The 22543-nt window shown below is 35.0% G+C and overlaps 1 protein-coding gene and 1 pseudogene across 1 annotated transcript; both read left to right on the top strand.

The window, feature by feature from the left end:
• The first annotated feature begins 537 nt into the window (after window positions 1-537).
• On the top strand, window positions 538-3698 carry LOC125205634 (annotated as a pseudogene).
• Window positions 3699-17031: 13333 nt separating this feature from the next.
• LOC125205445 (probable CoA ligase CCL5) lies at window positions 17032-22120 on the top strand. The gene is made up of 5 exons (XM_048104377.1): window positions 17032-18323; window positions 21344-21489; window positions 21577-21644; window positions 21731-21833; window positions 21911-22120. Exons 1-5 carry the CDS (start codon window positions 17102-17104, stop codon window positions 22022-22024), a joined length of 1653 nt encoding a protein of 550 aa, XP_047960334.1. The 5' UTR covers window positions 17032-17101; the 3' UTR covers window positions 22025-22120.
• Window positions 22121-22543: the final 423 nt, after the last annotated feature.

Here is a 22543-nt window from a genome sequence, read left to right as displayed (position 1 = left end):
AGTTGGTGGAATGCAGGGTCTACTTATCATTTATGGTAAAAGTGAAATGTAACTCTTAATGTGACTGAAATGGCAAAATGTGACACTTACTGTGGGACGAAGGTACCCTATTCACCAATTTCTCACGCAAACGCTATTAGATGCGGATATAGTTTCTTAGAAGTAACTATTCAATCGACAACCAACAACCAACATCCAACCGAACTTACAATTATATTGTTTGATTGATTTGCACTTAACCATATAATAATACATTTAGTTCCCTAGATGTTACCTACTACTACAAAATTTGATTTGTTATACTTCAAAATTGATTACTTAGTTACAACTCTGAATTCAATTATTGTAGCCAAAATCAGTAGTAGTATCTTAAAAAAAATACTAACTGCATCATATATTTAATTGCTGCTAGGATACAAACTTTAAGTAGCACATGAATTTACTTTGCAAGAAGATTTCAATAAATAGAGTTCGATAGAGATCACAAAGCATAAACATTACAATTTGAAGACCAATTCAACTAGAGCATCATAAATTATGTCTAGCATTAGCATACCGTTAATGATCCTCCCCGACTTAGAGAGGACGAGACGTTCAAATGCGTTACATTTCTCTCGTACTGCACCAGCCCCTCGCATCCGAGTTTCTTGCTCGATAGAGGTAGATTCTGATCAAACCCGACGTTGTGGAAACTACCAGCCTTCTCTTTGGGATTTCAGTTATATTCAGTCTGTTAATACTTTATATAAGGTATCATTCATCTTCGCTAAATATACTAATTCAGTTGCAAATTATATTCATTCATTGTCAATATTAGGATAGTGATAAATTGGAAATTCATATATTATACAATCTCCAAACTATGATCTGGACCGTTAAAAAATATCAACAGATGAAAAAATAGTAGCAACAGAAAATGTTAACACATTATCAACACAACATCAACCTTTGACACTGTGTGACATTTTTTGTTGCTACTATTTTGTCATCTGTTGACATTTCTAACTGGTCCGATCATAGTTTGGAGTTTGTACAATATTTAGAGTTTGCATTTGATTACATTCCGTCACTATTATGTATATGTATTTCCATAGGGGGAAAAGCATTTGAAAAGGAGAGAAGAGCTGATTTTTCAAGTGAAGATGTTGCTAAAGGAAAAAATGAAGCATGTCCAACGGTTGGAGTTGATTGATGACTTGAAATATTTGGGATTGTCTTATTTTTTCCAAGATGATATAAAGAAGATGTTAAAATTGTACTCCCTTCGTTCCATAGTAATAGAGTCATTTTGTCATTTTTGTATGTTCCATAGTAATAGAGTCATTTCCCTTTTTAGTAAAAGTCAACACATTTTTCCACATCTACTTTACTCTCTCTTACTTTTTTCAATTCATTCTCCAATTTATTCTCCCTTTACTTAACTCAACTAACAAAATTTTTCTTAATCTCCGTGTCGAGAAGAAATGCCTTCATTACTATGGAACGGAGGGAGTATATATGATGATGAGGCCAAATGTTTCCCTTACAATGAAAGTGATATGTATTTCACAGCTCTTGGATTCAGACTCCTCGGACAACGTGGTTTTAATGTTTCCCAAGGTAGTACTAAATAAGACATGTAATTGACATGTTTTATTTCTTTGATTGCTAATCTTCTTGTATCACAATTGTAGAAGTATTTAATCGTTTCAAGAACGAGAAGGGTTGTGATTTCAAGGAAAGCCTTGCTCGCAATACGAAAGGAATGTTACAACTTTACGAAGCATCATTCCTTTTGACAGAAGGTGAAGACACATTGGAGCTAGCAAGACAGTTCCACAAAATGTCTGCAGAAAAATCTTGACAAAGGTGTTAGTGAGGAAATCGACGATAATATGTTATCGTGGATTCGCCATTCTTTGGATCTTCCTCTTCACTGGAGGAGTCAAGCACTTGATGCAAGATGGTTCTTAGATGCTTACGTGAGAAGGCCAGACATGAATCCACTCATCTCCGAGCTTGCGAAACTCGACTTTAATATTAAGAAAACAACATATCAAGAAGAACTCAAAGATGTCTCAAGGTATGAAATTAAGAAATGTTTGTCCAGGCATATAGAATTATTTATGCACGAATTGAATCTCTTAAAATGTTTTTAATTAATTAGGTGGTGGAGTAATTCATGCCTAGCTGAAAAGCTCCCATTTGTTAGGGATAGGATTGTGGAATGCTACTTTTGGGCAGTTGCATTGTTTGAGCCTCATCAATATGAATATCAGAGAAAAATAGCAGCCATTATAATTTCTTTTGTCACAATTATTGAGGATGTTTATGATGTGTATGGCACATTAGATGAATTGCAACTATTTACTGACACAATCTGGAGGTGAGTATATATGTTATCTGCCTACCTGAAGTGCGTTATAATGTTAACTCCTTTTTAATTGCTAACTTGTCAACTCATCAATGCAGTATATTAAAAATATCAATGCGATGATAATAGTGTGTCAATACAAATTTAATTGACGTACTTATGTCTCTATGTTTACATCTATTATTAAAAGTTATCACAAAGACATAAGTGTATCAATTAAATTTGTATTGACATACTAATATCATGGTGTTGACATTTTTTAGATACTGCGTTGATGAGTTAGTAAGTTAACAATTTAAGAAAAGTGTGCAATTGATCATGCCCACTGCCTAACTAATACTATAATCTTAGTAGAATTGGAAATATGATTTAAGATTAAATTTCAGATGGCACATTGAATCAGTTAGCCAACTTCCTTATTACATCCAAGTTTGTTATTTGGCACTATACAACTTTGTATCACGGTTGGCATATGATATTCTTATAGATCAGCATTTCATCTCTATACTATATCTATAAAAATCGGTATCTTCTTGTTCCCCTCTGCATTAAATTTTACTCGTAAAATAAATTAAAATTATTTCAATTTATTTATATATTTTTCGGCAGTGGTTAAGCTTGGTTGAAGGATTTTTTAAGGAGGCTCAATGGTATTACAGTGGATATACACCAAGCTTAGAAGAATATCTCAACGATAATATCCCAGCTTCATTTCACATTACCAAACTCGAGCACCGAAAAAAGGGTCACCGAGAGCTTGTATGAATATCATAACATACTTAACCTCTCAGGAATGATTTTAAGGCTTGCTGATGATCTTGGGACTACACAGGTACCTAACTCTTTAGTTTTGGTCAAGTAGATTAATAAGTTTTGTTTTGTGCGTAAAGCAATAAATAGAGACAAATTTTGGTGTTTAAAAAGACTAATTTAATAGAACAAGACTCACATATAATAATGCGGCAAAAATGGTAAATAATCCAATTTTTAAGGGACAAAAAGAGTATATAAGATGCATTTTGTAATTTCTCTGATTGCTCTTTTTTTAACCTAGTTTGAGCTAAAGAGGAGCGACGTGCCAAAAGCAATCCAGTGCTACATGAAGGAGAAAAATGTTTCAAAGAAGAAGCGCAAGAGCACGTGAGGTTTTTGTTAAGGGAGGCGTGGAAGGAGATGAACACGACCATGGTGGCCGGTTGGCCGTTGACGGATGATTTGGCAGAGGCTGCAGCCAATCTTGGAAGAGCGGCACAATTTATATATCTAGAGGGAGATGGGCATGGTGTCCAACACTCAGAAAATACATCCACAAATTGATGGCCTATTGTTCAGCCCACATGTCTAATCTATACGTATATAAAAGGCGAGTTTTGGCCTTCTTTTGAAATATTTATAAGTTTTATCCTCATTCTTGAATATTTATAAATAATGGGATCAAATTAAATATTTATCAAATAATTAATTCCTTCCCATGGCCATTCCAATATTAATTGATAATGATTAATTGTAAATACAATTTTAAACTCATATACTGCCGTTTCATCTTGAATGTAGTCATACATTATAATCAAAAATTATACTACCTCCGTCCCCCAAAATTTGCTACACTTTGACCCGACACGGGTTTTAAGAAATGTAATGGAAAGTGAGTTGAAAAAGTTGGTGGGATGTGGGTCCTACTTTTAAAGTATTAGTTTTATAATAAAATGTGAGTAGGAATGAGTTAGTGGAATATGAGGTCCACTACCAAAAATAGTAAAAGTGAAGTGTATCAAATTTTCAGGGACGGACCGAAATGGTAATATGTATCAAATTTTCAGGGACAGAGGTAGTAAATGATTAATGAACATATAAATTTTAGAGTTATTATATTGAAAGGTCAACCAATTAAATGCCATGAACTTTTAATATATAAGAATAAAACGTCTTATTCCATAAACTTAAATACTAATTAAAAATGAGGTGTAATCATGCAAATTATTAATTAGTAACCGCTACATTTATAATTATTGCCCAATACTTTATATCTATAAATATGTATTAATGGTAAGATTCTATTTCATTTCTTCAATTTCTCTCCTCACTCTGTCACAAATTGTCGCCAAAAATAAAAATTTGTTAACATCTTCGAATTCACATTCCTTAACGATCTACAGTCAGTTTCGCGCATATGAATAAATCATTAATTTGGAGATTAAGGTGGAAAATAAGGCTGGGAAAGAGTAAGCGGGATAGTGCAATTTGTGTTTTATTTTATATTTGTTCTATTTTGCTATTCTTATTGTTGTACAATTAAGGTTGTTCACATATACTAAGTTTTTCATGTCTTACGAACTATTGTTTTATTGTTCTAATATTTATATGTGTGTGTTTTTTAAATTTATACATCATTTTATCTTTTAATGATGATATCATTGTGCCCATTATACTTTTTAGTTGTGTATTAAATATTTTATACCAATCGATAGTATTTTAGTATTGGAGTATCTTTGTTGTAACGATGATATTTTCTTCACTGTACAAACCTATAAGTGTCGTAATTACAAATATTTTATGTTGGTTTAGTTTAGAATTTATTTAATTTTATATGTATAATTATTTAACATATTGTACCATATTTTTTTATTTTTTAATCTTATGTAATGATATTATTTTATATTTTATTTAGTTTATTTACAATGTCTAATTAATAGAGCAAAAATATTTTGTGTCGCGCATAGCGCGTGGGCTAACACTACTTTCTAAATATCAACCCACTCTTGTGTTGCTATAGTTCAAACATCATGGTGCATTAAGTTACGTCTTTTCTTAGTTGTGTGTGACTAAAGAATATAAAATATTCGCGTTGATAGAGTAAAATTGGTGCCGGCAAAAATAAAGAATATGAATCTCTGAAAAGTCTAGTCATCGAAATTATGATTTTCAGTTTTCACCAGTTTCCAGATTTAAAACTCACTAACATGTGAAGTTTCATTGATTTTATGAAAACAAAAAAAGTACGGAGTAAAAAATTATTTTATGAACTTGTATAAAAATTCAATGAAACGATGGAAGATTATTTATACCATAAAGTCATAAACGGTGGAAAAATACAAACTCCCCAAGTCTCACAATAAGAATTATGTTTTGTCATTTTCATCCGTCCCACGATAAGAGTCTTATTTTATTTTTATCATAAATGATAAGTAGGTCCACATTTCATCAATTTATTCCACTCACATTTTATTATAAAACTACTACAGGGAGACACACATCCCCTAAATTATTTAATCCACTTTTCTTTATATTTTTTGGGATGGATAAGTAGTATTTTATATTTTTCTATTTAGATAATTTTTTTACATAGATCGCCTTTTAGGCCCATAACCTTACTGGGCTCTATAATAGATTTTCAGCCCAAATCTATAACTTCACAAAACGGGCTTAAACACGTACCAATTATTTAGAAAGCCCAAAACTGAGCCTGAATTTATGACCCGGATTTAAACTAAACTGAATCTTAATCGATGATTATATTTTACATCATTTTAATTGGGCTTAAGTAATGTTTTATTTAGCATAATTGTATGGTGCAACAAGTTTTACAACATAGTTTATTCTTACATGTAGGTCTGTTAAATTGGGTACTCGCAGATATCCGATTCGAAATTTTCGGGTACCCGATTCCGAATTTCCTAAAATCCAATACCCGATACCCGACCCGAATTTGATTTCGGGTACCCGGATACCCGACTCGGGTATCCAGTCCCGATTGTGATTTTAATTTTTTAATTTTTTATTTTTGGAAATTAACTACAAACTTTTAGAATTTATTTAATATTATTTAATTCAAATTTAATACTCCCTCCGTCTAGGATAATTCGGGACACTTTGACCGGGCACAGGTTTTAAGAAATCTAATAGAAAGTGAGTTGAAAAAGTTGGTGGGATGTGGGTCCTACTTTTAAAGTATTAGTTTTATAATAAAATGTGAGTAGGAATGAGTTAGTGGAATATGAGGTCCACTACCAAAAATGGTAAAAGTGAAGTGAGACAAATTATGTGGGACGGCCCGAAATGGAATACTGGATCGAATTATCTGGGATGAAGGGAGTACAATATTGAAGTAGTATTCAAGAGAAAATAACTATAAATTTTTAGAAATACAAATTCTTGTAGTAGTTCTAATTTAAAAGAAAATAACTACAAACTTTGAACAATACAAAATTCATAAGTTATACGTACTACTCCCTTCGTCCCATAAAAGTTGAGACAAAACTTTTGGGCACGGAGATTAAGAATTTATATTAAATAAATAGGAGAGATGAAAAAAGTAGGAAAGATAAGAGAGAGTAAAGTAAATGATGAAATAAAGTAAGAGTGATTAGATGTTTTTTCTTTAGTTAAAAAAGGAAATGACTCAATTTTGTTGGGACGGACTAAAAAGGAATACGACTCAACATTTATGGGACGGAGGGAGTACATATTAACATCTTTCATCCATCCACAATAAGTCAATAACCATCAAAATTCATAAGTTTAAACATTCATCCCTTATAAACATCACAATTCAATCATTCATAAGAATCTAAATCTAAAAATAACATCATCAAAGATTCAAAATTCAAAATATTATATCTCAATGAAATTAAAATGTAATTAAAAAAATTAAATTACATATCTTATAAGCTAACTATTAAGTATTAATTAAACTATTAAGTATTAATTAAAATGTAGTTAAGAAATTAATTATATTTATTTATAATAAAAACATAATTTTTTAATTTTTTTAAAAAATCGGATAATTCGGGTATACCTGATATCCGATCGGGTAACCCGATACCCGATAACCCAAAATTCTTACTATCCGATCCCAATCCGATACCCAAAAAATTGGATTTTGGGTATCCAATTATCCGATTTTTTCGGGTTCGGATATCGGGTATCCAATACCCGATATCCATTTTGACAGGCCTACTTATATGGGTCAATGATTGAATATATATCGATCTCTATTAGTTTTATCTAAATTTTCAATATCACAAAAGTTTATAATTTATTTCATATATTTATTTGAAAAAACTTTTTAAATCTACACATATGGTTGATCTACACACTACTAAGTACTCCCTCCGTCCCACAAAAAATGTCACACTTTCCTTTTTAGTTTGTCTCACAAAAGATATTACATTTTCTTTTTTGGAAAAAAGTTCTCTCTCACATGAATATAAAAATTATATTTTCTCTCTCCATTTAACACACAAAACAAAACCTCCTAAAATTCTCTCTCACATGAAACCTACTAAGTATGATTGCTGCTGATCCTAAAAATCATTTTGATTCATTATTAAATGCTTTCGTAAAACTTAAGGGCAACGACATTTTGATTAGATTAGTAACTTAATTACATTTAAATTAACTTCTAAAGACTTTTTCCTAAACATTATCATGCTTGGTTTGTCAGTTCAATATAAATCTATTCTGATATTAAAATTTAAAAACAAAATAATTAACCCTTTGTCAGTTTTGCCCTTCAAAAAAATAAACAAATGGAATTTTTTGACAATATTCTTTACCATGAAACTGAAACTCGTAAGAAAATAACCACAAGACATGCATTTAATATTTGAAAAAAAATTACAATTATCATAATAGCCAATTTGAAATGAAATTTTTAATATCTATATTCACACATATTTAAAAAAGGAAATTTTGGAGAAAATAATATGACTGTCCTTATGATTTTCGAACAAAATTTGAAATATAGAAATATTTTATTTATTTTTGTAAATGAATTAGGAAAAAGGGAAGTGGAAAGGTTTTTCTAAAAATAATTAGTACTCCTATAATTTTTTTAACAAAAGGAAATTTTTTCTAAAAATTGATATGAATGTCATTATAAAAATATAGAAAATGTTATTAGAATCCAAATTTTCTTTGCATTTTAGAAGCTAGCAAAACTTTTATATATTAATTTTATAGTAATAAAATATGAGTGAAGTGAGTTAGTGGCACGTGAGTCTATTGACCAAATATAGTAAAAGTGAAATGAAGTTTTTATTTGCGAATAGATGAAAAAAGAAAAAATTAGACATTTAATAGCGAATGAAAAGAGTAAATAAATAGAGAAATTATAAATATTGTGAATTGATTATTGACATGAAGGAGAATTTTTGTATAGTAAAAATGCAGAATTTGTTGAAAATGAGTCAATGAGAAGAAGAGCGGCATGTTTCTTTTGTAGAACTAAACCTATGATTACATACATACATTTTACTACAATCTATGTTCCATTAAAAAAGAATATTTTCTTTTCAATTATCCAATTGAAAATAAAATATTTTTATAAATGGAAATAACATCGATTCTATTTTTCCCTTTTTTACTTTTATTTTTTTATTTAAATCACAAAACAACGCTATATAATATTAAAATACAAATATTTCATATTTAATGGGACGGATGGAGTATTATTTTAACTTGTACTCCCTCCGTCCCATACAACTTTTGGGCACGGAGGTTAAGAAAGAAGAGATTAGTGTTTTAAGTGGGTTGCTAATTAAGTGGATAGTGAATGAAGTGATTTGACTAGTAATAATATTTTAATATTCCCTCTGTCCCATTAGAAATGCAACGTTTTCCTTTTTGGGTTGTCCCGCTAAAAATGAAACGTTTCCTAAAATGGAAACATCACTGTCTCTACTTTTTCCTCTCTCTTACTTTACTCTCTCTTCATTAACTCACAAAACAACACTTGCATAAAATCCTGTGCCGGAAACCAAATGTTTCATATTTATTGGGACGGAGGGAGTATTATTCTGAAGTGGAGTAGTAGGAGTACTTTTTATTTCTATATGAAATTCAAATCTAAATTTGTTTTTATTTTAATTAGTTTATGAATTGAATTTCACTTTATAATTTCAAAAATATTTTAATTTAATTTTATACTCCTAATTCAGTCCAGTTTATATACGTGTCCTGGAATTCAAAACAAAATTCCCAAATAAACAAACTATTTATTGAACAGAATAAACAAACATTTCCTTGAATAGAATAAACAAACATTTCATTCATTACTGTATGTAACCTGCGAATACATTTAACATAGCATTTCAAAAATTTAAACTGCCGCCAACGGAGAAAACAAAAATTCAGAAATATGGCGCCTACAATTTTTTCACATACTTCAATAAGTTTTTCACAGACTTCAATATATATCTTCACAACTTCATTTCTGCAAGTTCATTTCAACATTCCTCACTTCATTACAGAATTTGCAGAATGGGTCACACGGAGTATTCCACATAAACGAAGAACTTGGTCGTCCAATTCATCCTCGAAAAGTGCGTGAACGGAAAACCCCCTCGTGGCACCATCAAGGAAGCTCAGCAAAAGTTCGGTATGTCAAGACAAACTATCTCAAGATATTGGAATGCTGCAAAACAACAACAAGACAAAGGTAAAGCAATACAATTAGTGAATAGGAAGAAGACCACACATGCAAAAAGAATTCACTTTGATATAACCTTGATGAAAAGTCTGCATTATTCGAAAAAATCCAACATTAGAAGTTTAGCGATTGGATTAGGATGCAGTAAATCGACAGTATGGAGGTGAGTGGGCGCTGGGCTGATTAGGTCACATACTTCAGCAATACGTCCTGACTTAACAGCCCCAAACAAGCTTTTAAGATTGACACTTACACTAGAAGCTATAGAACTTGACAGAATGTTAAACAAGATCTTGTTTAGGAACATGCACAATACTGTCTACATAGACGAGAAGTGGTTCTACATCACTAAAGGATCCCAACGATACTATTTGGCACCGGAAGAGGATGAACCACAGCGCACTTGTAGAAAAAAAAATTACATCTCGAAGATCATGTTTATGTGCGCTGTTACCAGACCACTGTTTTCAGACAATGGAGAGGTTCTATTTGATGGGAAAATAGGCATTTTCCCATTCACGGAACAAGTTCCAGCAAAAAGACACAGCAAACACAGATGTGCAGGTACTTTAGAGACTAAGCCTATTGCAAGCATCACCAAAGAGGTCACTAAGCAATCACCAAAGAGGTCACTAAGCAATGCATAATAAATAAGGTAATGTATGCATTCTATATCTCTTTCTATATACGCATTTTATATATGCACACTCTTATTAATTCTTCAACACACCACAACAACAAATTAATGAAAAATCTACCTCACCAAGGAAGATTGTCAAGACTCGTTAGATGGTGGATTTCCTTGATGGTATCTTGTATAGTCACTACCAAACAAAGCTGCACAATGTTCTGCTGGGGTTTGGTGCCCCTTGCACTGCGGAAGACTTGTACAAAACAAATAAATCAGATACGGATCTATTTGACCGATTATGCGATTAATCAATTCACATGTTAAACAAATAATTGCATGCTAGAACGCAAATAATTCATGCTTAAAGAAAGTAAATCCTAAACATGAATTCTACGGTTTAGAGTTACCGATTTGATTCTCCAAAGAATCGTCGATTGCTTGCGCGCCTTCTCCACGATGATGATCTTCGATACTAGACCACGGATCTTCTCTCTGGTTCCCGAACTGTATCTCGATATCAGGGTGGGCTGATCTTATCAAAATACTAGGACTCGAATAAAGAAGACAGAAGAAATCCTTTTGGGAATAGGTGAAGAATTCGAAATCCTCCACAGCTGGAGAGTTCGAAATTTTCGAAAATTTTGAGAATAAAAATTGTGATGATTCTGTCTCCTTTATTCTCCTATTTATATTAAGTTCCTTTTGGGCCCAGACAGGGATCTATGGAAGGTTTTGGATATGGGCTCGCCCAATTAGCTTTTTACTAATTAAATTGAACCCACAATTTAATACAAGCTTATATTGGAATATTACGAGCAGCCACTACAGAAGTAATATTGAACTCTCCCCATCCAAATCCGAAATTACAAGTAATCCGGGTTTCCATTATTTATATTATTTATTTCCCGCGCTTAAGATATAAATGTCCATTAATTAATTAATGTCTGCTATGTGGACTTAATTAATTAACATCTTATTAATTCCAAGAGTGGACTTAGCAAGAAACACTTATTTATTATTCATAGAGTAATAAAACTCCAAGTGGCCAGTTTTCCGAATAATAAAACCTTGTTCGAGCTCCTCTTGAGGACATTATCAAACGAGACTCACCTCGCGCACGATTCAACATAATAGCAATCATAGCACCGCTAGATATTATTCACCACTACCCAATATATCGGGATTATTGGGTTGCGAAAAACCCGCACCATTTGATAAGTCAAAGTAGTGCATAATCAATACCGTATACTCAATGCTAACGTATGTAGATTAAGGAATAGTTATTTATCAAGACCTAGTCTTTCAGTAGATAGCATAAAGACACGTCTTTGCTGTTAGATCCATTCGGTGCTATACCACACCAACGTCATCTTATTTCGGAAAGGCTTAGAAATAATCGGACTGACATTGAACCTTTCACGATAGGTAGTCTAAGCCTATCTGGGTTGTGAAATTCTTCTTTTTCTTTTGCAAAGCATTGCATAGAACCGACTGTGTTACCTTAAAGTGGACGACGCCCACAACCGGTCTACTAAGCAAAAGACTTAGACTTTGTTTGCTTCTTATACATTTAAATGTTTATAAAACATCTTATAAATGCACAAGCAAACACAATGTAATAATATACTGATTCTATTCGTGCGAAACTGCTCGAATAATATTGAATCGGGTTAAAAGTGGATTATAGAGTTTTACGTATACAAGCAAGATTCTATTCGAGCGAAACTTGCTCGAAACATGCTTTTCAGTATACCAAACCTAACATGTTCCTCAGCCTCTGCTACTGCCCTATCCCAACTTTCACCTTCCATAGGCCATGGGTGAGGAGGGAGTTCATCGAAGTAAGAATCATCCATGCTTATGCTCTCTGATCTGCGCTCTCTCTCTTCGTTGGCTGAATCATCGTAAGTTGTAACAGCCCGGCATTTCTAGGGTATAATAAATAAGCGACTGCTACTTAGGCGAACTTAAAAACAACAAGAACAGAGACTAGGGTTTCAATTAAAGAGATTTACCCTAGCAATTAATGAAGATCAAGGCAATAAGTCAACGGCTAACTTACGAGAATCAAGACTTAATAGATTAGGCTCAAAAGTCAAAGGTTTAGCATAATTCCAACAAAACGCAATAATTCCCCTCATTCCAAAACAAAGAATTAAGTTCACCATAACCAAAAATAATAAGTTTTCCAAAAATATTCAGCGGAAGCATATCAAGAGAAAGCGGAGCCATGTATGAAGACACGACTACACTTATAGTTTCAAACATCCATTTTATTCGAATCAATCTTCTCAACACCACCGACCGCCCATCGCCGCTCAACCTGCACATAGGGAAAACACATGCAGGGCTGAGTATTTTAAACATACTCAGTGGACTCATGCCAAAACATTTTATAGTTATGCCACCCTTACCATAGTGAACTCGAGGTTTTGCATTTATTTAAAGATAAGCATCGAGTATCACAAAAATATATCATGGACTGGCCAGTCAAATAATACCTCCCATTTTCTCATCAATCATCATTTCATAGTGCGACGAAAGTGTGGCCACACTATTCGCCCACGAGATCGGCCGACTAGCAAGGACGGCTCCCGATCCCACCGTGTACACTAGCCTGATAGGGTTTGCGGCCCTACTCAGACCCGAATTCGTTTTTATAGCCGCTGTAGCCTAATGGAGCGTACTCACAATCTAGGCATCAGGCAATCACAATATCCAAAATAATTTATAGGCATGGCATAACAGTTCAATCCACCCTTATTTCTCCAACATCATAAATTTGCACATAGAAGAGAGTTTAGAATAAAGCCCACCTCGATTTCCTTCGAGTTCAACAAAAATGCACTTCTTCTTGATATCCCACCGGGAACGCGAACTATCACCTTTAGTTCATATTTTTCAAATAAGTCTCAAATCATGGATTAAAATTATGCATGATCTCACGTTTCCCTTTTCCCTTCGATTATTTTCAAAATCAACAATCAAAATCAAAGTACGATTATCATATCGTTTTTATTCACACAACAATTCCAGATTTATCATCAAATCGTGTCACGCATGAGTGCTTTTCTACACACAACACACGCACACACACCACACACATGTGCACGCCTACCGAGGCATGCACACACACACACACACTCTCGGCCACACACACACACTCACATCCATGCATCCAAATTCACCGATTAATTTCCCCTTCACTCGTTCTAAATGCATGTGGACTCAGAAACACCGATTAATCGGTAGAGGAAGAAAAGATTAATAATAGAAGTACCTTTTCTTGCAAAAACAAACGGTAGAAACAAGTAGAATCTTGATTCTTCAATGAATTCTTGAATTGCAGCTTCAATTCTTCTCCAAAAGATGAAGAATTAATGGAGAAAGTAGAAGAAAAATTTGAGAGAGTGGGAGAAAGAGAGATGTCGAGATTTTTGGGAGTGGGGGGCGGTTTCTGTAGTGCTAGGGTTTTGATTTCTCTCCTCTTATTTATAGAGTGCAAGATATACTCCAATAATTAAATAAATAAAGATTTGGGAGAGATTTGTTGGTTGTAGAGGCCGACAATTTGGAGAGAAATATTAGGGAATTCGAAATTCATGCTTATTTAATAGCATATGATTTAATTTGAATATTTTACGGAGTAGAATAAAATATCACGGAGCAAGAATATAATAAATAAAATACTCCCCAAGTAATAGCCAAAAGTGGCGTGATATTAAATTCCTACAAGGAATTTAATATAAATCCTAATTTAATTAGGATATGGTAAGATCTTCTTAGATTTGGCAAGATATGCTAGGATATTTGAATTTAATTATGGAAGAGAATAAACAAGGGATCAAATAATATAATAAAATAATCCCTTCTCCCATAATAAGGGGATTTTCGAAAATCCCTCTAGACCAAACATAGGTTTCGAAATTTTCATCAATTAAATAGGAATAATCGGACTTTGGATTTAATTTGGATAATTATCCCAAGCAATAATTAAATCCAAGAAAAATAGGATTTCTTCTTCAATAAATAGGAGAGGGTCGAAAATTCCACATACTTAAATAATGCTCCTATTAAATTCTCACTCATCCCTTAGGATAATAATTCACCACAAATATTATTTCCTCCCACATCAAAATATCCACATTTTCGAAATTCACCTCCACTTCACATTTTCAAACGACTTTGACCATTCCACGGCCACGTCATATTTTCCACAATATTGACTATTCAATAGCCACGTCACATATTCAACAAGTTGACCATTCAACTCAATCTCAACTCAAAATCGCAATTAGGTCACATAGAATATTGCAATAAATCACTTATCATTTAATTCCACATATCATAGCATTAAAAGCATTTAATGCAAAAATTTCCACGTCACAAAAATTAGGGTTCGAAAGACGGGGCGTTACAGGAAGAGAAGGAAGGGTCGGCGAAGAGAAGAAGTTAATTGTGAATCTAGGCTAGGGTTTTTCAAAATAGAGAGAGAGTTGTTGAGATGAGAGAGAGAGAGGGACGGATGGAATGAATTTGCTAGTTGGGGTGGGTGAAATTTTTTTTTTTTTTTTTTATCTGAAAATTGTTAAGACTAATTAGATTTTAATTGTAATAAGGGATCATTAATTAAGGTGTTTAAAATCCCTAATTTTTACCCAAAATGGAAATGTATCAACTTTCTTGGGACAACTCAAAGAGGAAAGTGACTCAACTTTTATGGGACGGAGGGAGTATGTATTTGTTTTCCCTATTGTCTATATTTACTCTTAGAGCATCCACATCGGTTCTCTCTAGGACGGACGACGTCCGTGCTGCTGGCGCGGCACGACGCTGCTCAATGCATCGAGCACATCCGTGTCGCTGAGCAGGCGACGTGGCGCGTTTCTATTCGCCAACGGATTAGCCGTTGGATTTTCTATTGTTTTTTTAAAATTCGAAAATAATACCAAAAATTAAAAAAAAAATTGGATTCCCAAAAATATATCCGTTTTATTATTATTTTTTTGAAATTTTTTTGATTTTTTTTAAAAAAAATTTTAATCCCAAAATCATCTATAAATACACACATTCATCATCCATTTTCACATTTTTTCGTACAACTGATCTATATCTTTCTCTCTCACTCAAACCCTCTCTAAAAGTTCAAAAATGAATTTCACCGATATCATTGCGGAAGCGGAGCGCGAAGAACAAGAATACTATGAACAATATCGCGCCGCCTATGAAGCCGCCACTACCCCCGCCCCTTCTCTTGGACCAACTAGATCAAATCGTCACTACATCCCTCGTGACTGGTAAGGAGTCCACGAAAGGCTCGTTGCCGACTATTTTTCCTACCAGCCGCGGTTTCCGAAAGATTACTTTCGGCGCCGTTTTCGCATGTCAAAATGGTTGTTTATGCGTATTGTCAACACATTGTCCGCCCGTGTTGAATACTTTCAATCACGTAGAGACGCAACCGATGGGAAAAGTCTCTCGGCGTTGCAGAAGTGTACTTGTGCCCTCCGACAACTTGCTACTGGGCAAACGGCTGACCACTTCAACGAGTATTTGCATGGGTTAGTCAACTGGAATCCTATGCCTCAAAATTTTTTGTGACGGCGTTCGTTCTTCTTTCGGTGAGGAATTTCTTCAGGCACCCACCACCGAAGATTGTAAACGGTTGCTTCATCTTCACGAAACAGTCCACGGTTTTCCCGGTATGCTTGGCAGCATTGACTGCATGCATTAAAAGTGCAAGAATTGCCCGAATGCTTGGAGGGGGCAACACTTAAGCGGCCACAAAGGCGGCGGCTCAACGCTTATCCTTGAAGCGGTCGCCGACTACCGCCTATGGATTTGACATGCATATTGCGGTGTTGGCGGATCCAACAACGACTTGAACGTGCTCAATTCTTCACCACTCTTCAATGATGTTTTGAATGGTGTAGCACCGGTGATCGACTTCATCGTTAACGAAAATGCATACCACATTGTGAAGGCCCCTCTCGGTTGTGGTACGTTAAGAATATCGCTGACATCATGTACACGTGTATTATCTTGCACAACATAATTATAGCCGACGAAGGACTGAGAGCGGCTAACTTTTATGACGAGGATGAAGCCGGAAAGCTCAACCGCGAGGTCTCCCCCACGCTGAGGTGTGCATACGACGGTAGACGAGACGATCGAAACAAGACACACAATGCGCGATGCCAGAACCCACATTGAGCTACAAGAAGACCTAATCAAAAATATTTGGGCGAAATTCGAACACGAGTAGTGAATTTTTTTAATTTTATGAATTTAATGATGTAATTTTTAATTTTTAGGATTTAATAGAGTTATGCATCGCAAGGATGTGAGATTAATTAAGTCAAGGATCCGGCTTTTACTATTTTTTTTCACTTAACTTTTCTTTACAATTTTATAGAAAAATGACCGGCGTATTAAATTAAAGTAGCCTCTATAATAAATAAAAAAAATCATTTGTAAAATATGTTATTGAGCACGAGCACAACGTTTCCCGCGTCAATGACGACCACCTTATTAGACCTCATATAAAATTAAAATAAAATAGTCGAAATAATCTGAACAGCTTCTACTATAAATTATTTGTGGCATCAAATGAACACATTCCACTTTACCACTCCCACTAACAATTCAACTCACACTTAGCTTTGAATCTTCCAACTTTAATTTAACAATGGCGGATTCATCAAACACTGATCCCCGCAGCGGATTCTGCACATCCAACTCCACCTTCTACAGCAAGCGCAACCCAATCCCTTTACCTGCCAACCCCTCCCTCGACGTCACCACCTTCATCTCCTCCCGCTCCCACCACGGCCACGTCGCCTTCATCGACGCCGCCACCGGCCGCCGCCTCTCCTTCTCCGATCTGTGGCGCGCCGTGGACGCCGTCGCCTCCTCCCTCTCCTCCGACTTCGGCATCCGCAAGGGCCACGTCATCCTCCTCCTCACCCCCAACTCCATCTACTTCCCCATCGTCTGCCTCGCCGTCATGTCCCTCGGCGCCGTCATCACCACCACCAATCCCCTCAACACCGCCCGCGAGATCGCCAAACAGATCTCCGATTCCAAACCCTCGCTCGCCTTCACCATCCCTCAGCTCCTCCCCAAACTCGCCGATTGCAGTAATCTCCCAATCGTCCTCTTAGGCTCCGGAGATCCGATTTCTGGATCCAATTTCAAAATTATTTCAACGATTGAGGATATGATGAAGCGAGAACCGAGTCAGATCCGAGTCAGGGAGCGAGTCGACCAGGACGACGCGGCGACGCTGCTCTACTCCTCCGGAACGACCGGCGCGAGCAAAGGCGTGGTCTCCTCTCATAAAAACCTAATCGCGATGGTGCAGACGGTGGTGAATCGGTTCAAATTGGAGGAAGGGAAGGAGATCTTCATCTGCACGGTGCCGATGTTTCACATCTACGGATTAGTAGCATTCGCCACCGGTCTAATCGCATCCGGATCTACGGTGGTGATCCTCTCCAAATTCGAGATGGATGAGATGCTGATAGCGATCCAGAAATTCTCGGCGACGTATCTCCCGCTGGTGCCGCCGATCCTCGTGGCGCTGGTGAACCACGCCGACGGCGTGAAGCGGAAGTACGATCTGAGCAGCCTCCGCGCGGTGCTCTCGGGCGGCGCGCCGCTGAGTAAGGAGGTAATTGAGGGTTTCGCGGAGAAGTACCCTGGCGTAGCGGTGCTGCAGGGGTACGGACTGACGGAATCGACGGGGATCGGAGCGTCGACGGACTCGGAGGAGGAGAGCCAGAGATACGGAACGGCGGGGTTGCTGTCGCCGAGCATGGAGGCGAGGATTGTGGAGCCGGAGAGTGGGAAGGCATTGCCGGTTAATTGCACCGGCGAGCTTTGGCTCAGGGGTCCCTCTATTATGAAAGGTATGTTTATCCATATTTTTGTTTATATGTTTATTAATTAGATATTGATAACAATTACACTTAACAAAAACGACATAATAATCCAATAGTCTATATGTTAGTGGCACATCAACTACTACTTACTATGGGTATAGTCAGTCTGTGGACTTTAACTTATACAGCTGTTTTTTATAATATTCCTTGTTACTATAAATTAATTCAATTGTACAGTTTTTATTTGAAGTTATTTCTATTCGGACACTGATATTAAAAAAAGATAAAATAATAAATGTAAAAATTACTTAATATTTTTTACTAAAAAATAAAATGACTCTAATATGAAACTTAAAAAAAAAAGAAAAATGAATCTACCATTATGGAATTGAGGAAGTAAGAAAAATGGTTAAAATGAATAAGGTATAGAGGGAAAATATAAATAAAGTAGGAAAGAGAATTATAGAATTTGAATAATAAATTGGGGGTAACTTTTAATTGACGAAAATAGAAAGATGGAATGTGAATAACAAATTAAGGGTAAATTTTAATTGATAGAAAATAGAAAGATGACAGTGCTAGCTTATAGAAACATGGATGCAAGACATAATTTGTACAATATCACTAGTTTAGGATTAGAAATATTATTTTCTTTGTTATGAGCCCCTTCAAGGACGACATGAAATTTTACGTACTCTTATTTTAAACAATTGAGAGAGAGAAAAAAATTATTGGGTATTTTAAAGTTGGAAAAATGAAAAAGGTACGAGAGAGAAAAAGTAGTTGGATATTTTTAAGGGGTAACTGCTTTTAAAGTCACCAACTTTCCATGAATTTCGGTTTTTTCCACGAACTTTAAAAAGTTCATGTAATGTCATGAACTTTATTGTCGGTTGCTATTTTCCCATGTCAAGTTTTCCGGTCTGATCAAACTGTTCGTTTCCTATTAAGACAATATCCAAATTCTTTTTTCTTACCATCGTTGTCTTCGTCTTTGAAATAGCTTCGCGTGGGTACCTTGTATGCCTCAATCGAAATTCAGATGAAGAAGTTATGGCCATTTGATGAAGGTTGCGACCTTTGTGCGACCTTGTACCATCATAATGGCCATAACTTCTTCATCCGAGTTCCGATTGAGGCGTACCAGGTACCCACGCGAAGCTATTTCAAAAACGAAGATAACGATAGTAAGAAAAAAGAATTTGGACATTGTCTTAATAGGAAACAAACAGTTTGAATCAGATCGGAAAACCTGACATGGGAAAATGGCAACCGACAATAAAGTTCGTGACATTACACGAACTTTTTAAAGTTCGTGGGAAAAACCGGAATTCATGGAAAGTTGGTGACTTTAAAAGCAGTTACCCCTATTTTTAAATAGGAAAGAAGAATAAAGTAAGAGAGAAAAAATTGTTAGTTGTTTAAAAGTAGTAGAGGATAATAAAGTACTACCTCCGTCCTCCAAATTTTAACACACTTTGACCCGGCACGGATTTTAAGAAATGTAATGGAAAGTGAGTTGAAAAGGTTGGTGGGATGTGAGTCCTACTTTTAAAGTATTAATTTTATAATAAAATGTGAGTAAAAATGAGTTAGTGGAATATGTGGTCCACTATAAAAAATGGTAAAAGTGAAGTGTGTCAAATTTTCAGGGACGGTCCGAAATGGTAAACTGTGTCAAAATTTGGGGGACGGAGGTAGTAATAGAGTAAAAAAGTATTCCCTCCGTCCAATAAAAATAGGGACATTTGGGATGACACGAGAATTAATGCGTAATTGGTAAAAAGTATGAGTGAGGAAGATAATAATAGTTAAAATAGTGTTAGTGTATGTGAGACCCACATTATTATCAGTTTAATAGATGGTCCTAGTGATATAAATTGTAAATAAACTGATTTACATAAGGAATGAGTTGCGAAAACTTTCAATAAATAGAAATGGACTTTTTTTATGAAGCGGACAGAAAAGGAAAGCGTACCTATATTTATGGAACATAAGAAGTAATTTAATATTTTTAGTTATTCCTAAATAAGTAGTGATTCATCTTGGTTGAGACGAAAAAAAAAAAAAAAAAGTAAGTTATGGAGGGAGTAATTATTGTTAATACAAAGGGAGTAATTTCATTTTTAAATGATGATTACCCATTAATCTACATGAAGGCCTAAATTATTAACTCCACTTAATACAGTAGTAGGAGGACCCGGAGTATATAGTGTGGGATTCTAAAGGAAATATGGAGTTATAGTAAACGCTAATATTAAAAATGTCAACTGTACATATATTATACTGTTTATATATTGACACTATCAATTATGGGGCATTTTAACTTGGGTAGTTGAAGAATGTACATTTCTTGAGCTGAATAATTTGGTTAACAGCATTATTTTATTTCTATATAAAGGGAAACACTATGTTGACACATTACGATGCACTAGATATTAAATTGAACAAATATATTCGTCCATCCCTTAAAAATATATCACATTTATCATTTGGGGATGTCCCTTAAAAATAGACAAATTCTATTTAAACAAATTTTTTTCTCCTAACAAGATGAATCTCATTCTCCACTGTTAATACTTCAATCACTTTTTCTTTTAATCTCTCCTTTACTTTACCAATCGTGAATTAAAATCCGTGTCATTTCACATGTCTATTTTAGGGAGCAGTGGTATTTAATAACTTCGACTAAACTGCATTGCAACAACCATCTTTGTTTCTTTTTATCCATCTTATATTCTGAATTCAGTTTCAATATTGAAATGAAAACACGTGCTAAAATACTTTTCAACGTAGTGTGAATGAATAAAAGAGGTTTGGTGAACATTATCGTCGTGTCTTCATTACTATAATACTATCCATATATGCGGCTATAATACTATTCATTTTTTCTTTTCCTTGACCATTGCGGTTTAATCTTTAAACACAATTTCAATTTGAATTTAATTTTATTTGGCATGTATGCTTACGGCCTAGGCCAGGCCAAGTACATTCGAAAAAAAATGATGGATCTATTCTAATGCTGGTTGGTTATGATTTTGCGACAGGTTACTTCAGCAACGAAGAGGCGACAGCTTCTACTCTAGATTCACAAGGGTGGTTGAGAACCGGAGATCTTTGCTACATTGATGAAGATGGCTTCATTTTTGTTGTAGACAGATTAAAGGAGCTCATCAAGTACAAGGGCTATCAGGTACTTAATTGGAACAAATATATCCGTTTCAAACGCTCAGATTAAAAAAAGTCGAAAACTAACTTGTATTTGCGTGATTTCTTTCAGGTTCCTCCTGCAGAACTGGAGGCTTTGCTGCTCACTCATCCAGAAATAGATGATGCTGCTGTGATACCGTAAGTGTTATTGATTTCGACATTTTTATGTACAACGTTAGTGATTTTTTCTGAACAAGATTGTTTCGATGATTGGTCTGCATTAGGTTCCCAGATAAGGATGCCGGACAAATTCCAATGGCGTATGTGGTGAGGAAAAAGGGAAGCGCGGTGACAGAGAGCCAAGTGATGGATTTCATTACTCAACAGGTAATTCAAACTGCATACACAAATCATTATATCAATTGTTTTTAAGTCTCTCTGTATTAAGTTTTTATCTACACTAGGTGGCTCCATATAAGAGAATTCGAAGAGTGGCGTTCGTGGCTTCTGTCCCGAAGAATCCCTCGGGCAAGATACTCAGAAAGGATCTAATCAAGCTTGCTGTCTCTAAAATATAATGTATCAATTGGATTTCAAGTTTTTATGTAGCTTGGTTTGTTGCATCAATAATGTAATATTTCACACTATATATAACATAATTCAATAGGTTGTAACTGCGTGTTTCCCTTGCATCTAATTGTCTTCTTCTCCTCATAAAAAAGTAAAAATCAACTAAAACATTGCTTACATAGTTACTTTACATTCTCTATTTCTCATTTCAATGTTGACAAAATCAAGATAAAATGATACCTCAACTATAAAAAACTGTAGTTTGCATGGAAACTCGAAAGGGAGAGGACCGCCTTATCTACATTGTTGTTGGTATTTTTCCCGAGCATTGAAAGAATGGAGGTGACGAATTCCTTATCGCAAGGAATCTGCAACGGGCCATGAATAGTGAGGCCATACTCCTCCTCCACCATCTACATCAATACTCTAAAAATGGGGTGGTTTAGATAACGCAACAGCACAAGAAATGGGGTGTTGTCTTTTGAGTAGACCACGAAATGGCCTCTTCGTATCCACTTTCCCACGAT

The sequence above is a fragment of the Salvia hispanica genome, chromosome 2 (genome assembly GCF_023119035.1).
Source record: "Salvia hispanica cultivar TCC Black 2014 chromosome 2, UniMelb_Shisp_WGS_1.0, whole genome shotgun sequence".
NCBI classification, from domain to species: Eukaryota; Viridiplantae; Streptophyta; class Magnoliopsida; order Lamiales; family Lamiaceae; genus Salvia; species Salvia hispanica.
This window is presented reverse-complemented; position numbering and strand designations above follow the sequence as displayed.

Bases quoted from the DNA above. Each gene is read 5' to 3' on its own strand.
- LOC125205445 (XM_048104377.1), top strand. From the start codon at position 17,102: ATGGCGGATTCATCAAACACTGATCCCCGCAGCGGATTCTGCACATCC. The intron at 18,324-21,343 runs GTATGTTTATCC...ATTTTGCGACAG, and splicing joins GGGTCCCTCTATTATGAAAG to GTTACTTCAGCAACGAAGAG. The intron at 21,490-21,576 runs GTACTTAATTGG...GATTTCTTTCAG, and splicing joins TCAAGTACAAGGGCTATCAG to GTTCCTCCTGCAGAACTGGA.